General features: G+C 36.7%; 1 protein-coding gene across 1 annotated transcript; it reads left to right on the top strand.

Moving 5' to 3' along the window:
• Nucleotides 1-1,783: 1,783 nt before the first annotated feature.
• On the top strand, nucleotides 1,784-4,169 carry LOC145134345 (DELLA protein GAI1-like). Its single transcript, XM_079069206.1, has one exon. The coding sequence runs from the start codon at nucleotides 2,140-2,142 to the stop codon at nucleotides 3,847-3,849; it is 1,710 nt and encodes a 569-aa protein (XP_078925332.1). The 5' UTR covers nucleotides 1,784-2,139; the 3' UTR covers nucleotides 3,850-4,169.
• The last annotated feature ends 841 nt before the right edge of the window (nucleotides 4,170-5,010 follow it).

Below are 5,010 nucleotides of genomic sequence, written 5' to 3'. Positions count from 1 at the left end.
TATGATACTGGAGGAGGTAGTGGCTCAACAACTGAGAATCGAGAAATCCAATCCATCTTTCCATTTGAAACGAACCTTTCGATCAAGACCAAGTTCATCTCATCTATCTGAATCTAATCATCAACGAAACCATTTTGATCACCTAATCGATGCAGTGAAATTCGTACCACTGAGATCGACAACAAATTGAAAGCCATTAATCAAGATCTAAATGATTTAAACAAAATACATATGACAGATTCTATAAAATGAAGAACACGATGGGAAGAAAAACAAAAATCTTAAAATCAGTATCCAGTATGTTTAATGCTCAAATAATAACCATCTCCGGCCACCATCATCTATCTTCTCTGTTTTCCAGTAACCATCTTTGTAAGAACGAAGTCGTCACCGCTCCTTCCCCGATGTACAAACATATATGTGGCGTCTGGTGGTGCTGGAGGATGGTGGTTGCAGTGAGGGTGTTCTTGAATGTGTTTTCTTGAAAGAGAGAAAGAGAGATGGGATAAAAGTTACCACCGAAGAGATAGAGAGAAAGAGAGAGAGAGAGAGCCATTCTCTAATTTTTTTATTATTTAATATCATTAAAATTTATATAAAAATAAGAAAAACAAGTATACATGGTATAATTGTCTTTTTAAGTGGATAAAGACCAAAATCACTAAAAAGATTCAATTTTGAACCAGTAGTGCACCAACATTTCATTTTGGACCACAAACACAAAATTTTGACAACCACAGGGATCATTTTTGCAATTTTGTCGTTTATGATGTGTTCAACACCAAAGTTTTTGATTTTAAATTTTAATAAAAAAATTAAAAAGGATAAAAAGTATCCATCGAAACATAAACTTTTAATTTTTATTTTAAATAAGAAAAAGTAATTTAAACATTATTTTAAATAGCTTTTTATTTTTATTTTTTTAAATTTTAAACTTTTAATTTCTACTTATTCTAAAACTTAAACAATTATGTCTTATTTTTATCATACATTTCAACTTACATGTAGTTTTTACAACCACGACATATATTTCCATGATCATAAATAAGATGTATTATACTTTTATTTCCAATTCATCTTTTTATATATATATATATATATATATATATATATATATATATATATATATATATATATATATATATATATATATATATTAAATCCAAGGGAGCTTAGCAATAGTATTTTTTTTACCTTTAGGTTTTTGCCATAAGAATTTAGTGAATTTGACACTTTTAGTCCCTAAAGTCAAATTAAGTTTTTGTGTCTTTAGGTTTTTGTCACAAATCTTTAGTGACTTTGACATTTTTAGTCCTTGCAGTGAAAAGTTTTACATTTTGGTGTTTTTGCCACAAATCTTTAATGAATTTGACACTTTTCGTCATTGTAGTCAAAACTTTTACATTTTGACATAAAAAACACAAAAACCCTCCTTTTGAATTTTGCCACCATATTTTCTCAACTTTGACAACTTTAACATTATTGTCACAACACTCTTGGATTTTATCCATCAATGTCCCTTTTTTTTGTTGTACAAATTTTAAGGGGTGTCAACTTACTCCCTTATTTGTGGTGATTATAAATTCAACACATATCTTTTAAAATTTGTTGATTTTTCCCATAATACCCCAAAAACGGCATAGCCGCGGGTTCTTTACTAGTTAATTATTATTCCACACTTAGGAATTTATTTCACATGATTCCTTTCGTTACAATTATTTTATATACCATATAACAATTATAAAAATGAATTTTTGATGTTGGTGTGAAGGAGTATATATTTTTTAGTTGTGATGAAGATAGAGAAGAAGAGGGGTTGAGGTTGAGGTTGGGTTGTGTTGTGTTGTGTTGTGTTGTCCGCCTGTTGGTTCATCGATTATCGCGCCCACCCCTCACGAGCGTTTCTTCATCTCTCTCTCATCTCAACACCACTTGTATTTGCTGTACCATTTTTATACTTCCACCTATCATCTTTCTCTCTCTGATAATCACTCGCACTATCATCGCTTCCCCCAATCACAAATGCTCAGATTCTTCCACCCATTCACAGATTGTTAACCCATACCCCTTTTCCCGATCCCCAATCGGTGGATTTAAGATCTACAGAAAAGACTCTGAAGAAGAAAAAAAGAAAAAAAGATGAAACGAGAATACCCACAGCAGGATTACACCTTCTTTAATGGCGGCAGTTCCACTTCCGCCTCCGCCTCCACCGCCGCCGCCTCTGGTTCTGGTTTTTCTGATGTCACCGGGAAATCGAAGATGTGGGATGAGGTTGAAGAGCAAGACGCCGGCGTTGATGAGCTGTTGGCGGTGCTTGGGTACAAAGTTAAGTCGTCTGATATGGCTGATGTTGCGCAAAAGATCGAGCATCTTGAGGGTGTTTTGGGGAACGATGATGGGTTGTCTCAGCTTGCTTCTGATTCTGTTCATTATAACCCTTCAGATCTTTCTTCGTGGCTTGAATCAATGATTTGTGAGCTGAACCCAACAAATCAACCCACTGTTATCGATGATTCGTTTGTGAACAACACCTCCTCTGTAACTCCGTCAGCTGTGGACTCATCTTCTGTCTTCGTTGATGATCTACAAAGGATCCCCGGAAACGCAATTTACCCTCCGGCGAAAAAACAAAAACCCTCTTCTCCGTCGACCGGTGCCTCCTCCTCGTACAATCCGAACCCGATTGTTCTTGTCGATACACAGGAAAACGGGATCCGACTTGTTCATACTCTGATGGCTTGCGCCGAAGCTGTCCAGCAAGACGACATGAAACTAGCTGAAACCTTGGTGAAACAAGCCGGGATTTTAGCCGTCTCTCAAGCCGGAGCTATGAGGAAAGTTGCGACGTATTTTGCCGAAGCTCTTGCTCGAAGAATCTACCGGCTATACCCTAAAACGCCACAAGATTCGCCGGCGTTCCAAGATCTTCTTCAGATGCATTTTTACGAAACCTGCCCTTACCTCAAATTTGCCCATTTTACGGCGAATCAAGCTATCTTAGAAGCTTTTGCAGGTAAGAAGAAGGTTCATGTGATTGATTTTAGCATGAAACAGGGTATGCAGTGGCCGGCTCTGATGCAGGCTTTGGCTCTTCGACCCGGAGGTCCGCCCACTTTCCGATTAACCGGAATTGGGCCACCATCAGGTGATAATACGGATCATTTGCAGGAGGTTGGTTGGAAATTGGCTCAATTGGCTGATACAATTCATGTGGAGTTTGAGTACAGGGGTTTTCTTGCTGAAAGCTTGGCTGATCTTGAACCCTCGATGCTTGATTTAAGAGAAGATGAAGTTGTCGCGGTTAACTCGGTTTTTGAGTTGCATCAGTTATTGGCTAGACCGGGGGCCGTCGAGAAGGTCTTATCGGCGGTGAAGGAGATGAAGCCGGAGATTTTAACAGTGGTGGAGCAAGAAGCTAATCATAACGGACCGGTGTTCTTGGAACGATTCACCGAGTCTTTACATTACTATTCCACCCTTTTTGACTCACTTGAAAGCAGTGGCAACGGCGGCGGAGTGGTGGAAGGTGGTGGTATTCCGGCGGCGAGTAACCAAGATAAGATTATGTCGGAGGTGTATCTTGGGAAACAGATCTGTAACGTGGTTGCGTGTGAAGGACCAGACCGAGTTGAAAGGCACCAGACGTCGAGTCAATGGAAGACTCGGTTTGAATCGGGTGGGTTTGAAGCGGTTCATTTGGGTTCCAACGCCTACAAACAAGCTAGTATGTTGTTAGCTCTGTTCGCCGGCGGCGATGGCTACAGGGTGGAGGAAAACAACGGTTGTTTGATGTTGGGTTGGCATACACGGCCGCTAATCACGACATCGGCGTGGAAGCTCCGGTGAACTCGACTGGGTCAACTCGGTGAATAATACCCAACGAGTTGGTTCAAACTCAGTGCCAGCCTGGAAAAACAGAAATCGCGAGTTGCTGAGTTGGAGAACTGAAACTCAATAGGTGGGGGCCACTTGCCCACATCTGGGTATTTTGTTTATTTTAATTACCAAAGTAATTTTTTTTTTATGTTTATCTTTTTTTTTTTCTTATTTTAAATTGGGAGTTGGGGGGTTAAATTGGAATTAGATTTAAGTCGTGTGAGTGGAATGAAATCTTGTAATTTTCTCAAGGGGTTGAATGAAATAGGGTCAATGTGAATTTTATAGTAGGTAACGTTGTTTCTAAAAAGTCAAAGCTTATAACTTTAGTTTGATCCAAAGTTCTTGAACTTTGTAAACAAGTTGTCAAGTGACTTTTTTACCTCATACTCCAACATATGACTTTCATATTTGATTTGGATTTAAATCCTCTTGAGCTCTAGATTCTTAAAAACTTAGTCTTTTAGGTAATATATAATAAGGTTGATTATTTTAATTATATGATAAATTTATATGTTGAATTTATAAGTTTTTAGAGCTATTGATTCATAAGAAAGTGACTAATTTTCAAAAAATATCATAAAATAATCATTAGTTTTGTAAAATATGTTTGGGGAATTTGCAATATACCTTATTGTTAACAAAAGTTATATCACAAATTGTTGCAAATGGCGTTATTCACATAAATCTTGTTAAGGGGATGCTATAAAGTTGCCGAATAACTTTTCATTTCTATCTCCTTTCGTCTATCCATTCAATCAATATGTTTTGGTATATTTCAGCATCTTCATTAACATCTCTCATCCGATGAACTTTAAGTTGTTTATTTTTAATGATTTTCTATTGGTGGTAATGTTCAATTCAAGAATGGAGAAATAATACCATTGCGATCAACGATCAACTTTTATGATATTAGTTACACGCAAAATGCAATTCCATAATTTTGTTGATATTGTTTATTCAATCGTACACGTTGATAGATAATATTTAATTAAAAGATCAATATATTTTGAATATCGTGACATCTATGATATCTCATTTGCTACAAATGATGTGACTTTAGAGTTTTTTTGTTTTTTTTTGTTTTTGTTTTTTTTTTGGCGGGGGAGTTTGATGAATGTTATTAGACTA

This window comes from Lactuca virosa, chromosome 8, assembly GCF_052849685.1.
Source record: "Lactuca virosa cultivar CGN04683 chromosome 8, Lactuca_virosa_CGN04683_v6, whole genome shotgun sequence".
In the NCBI taxonomy this organism is placed as follows: domain Eukaryota; kingdom Viridiplantae; phylum Streptophyta; class Magnoliopsida; order Asterales; family Asteraceae; genus Lactuca; species Lactuca virosa.
This window is presented reverse-complemented; position numbering and strand designations above follow the sequence as displayed.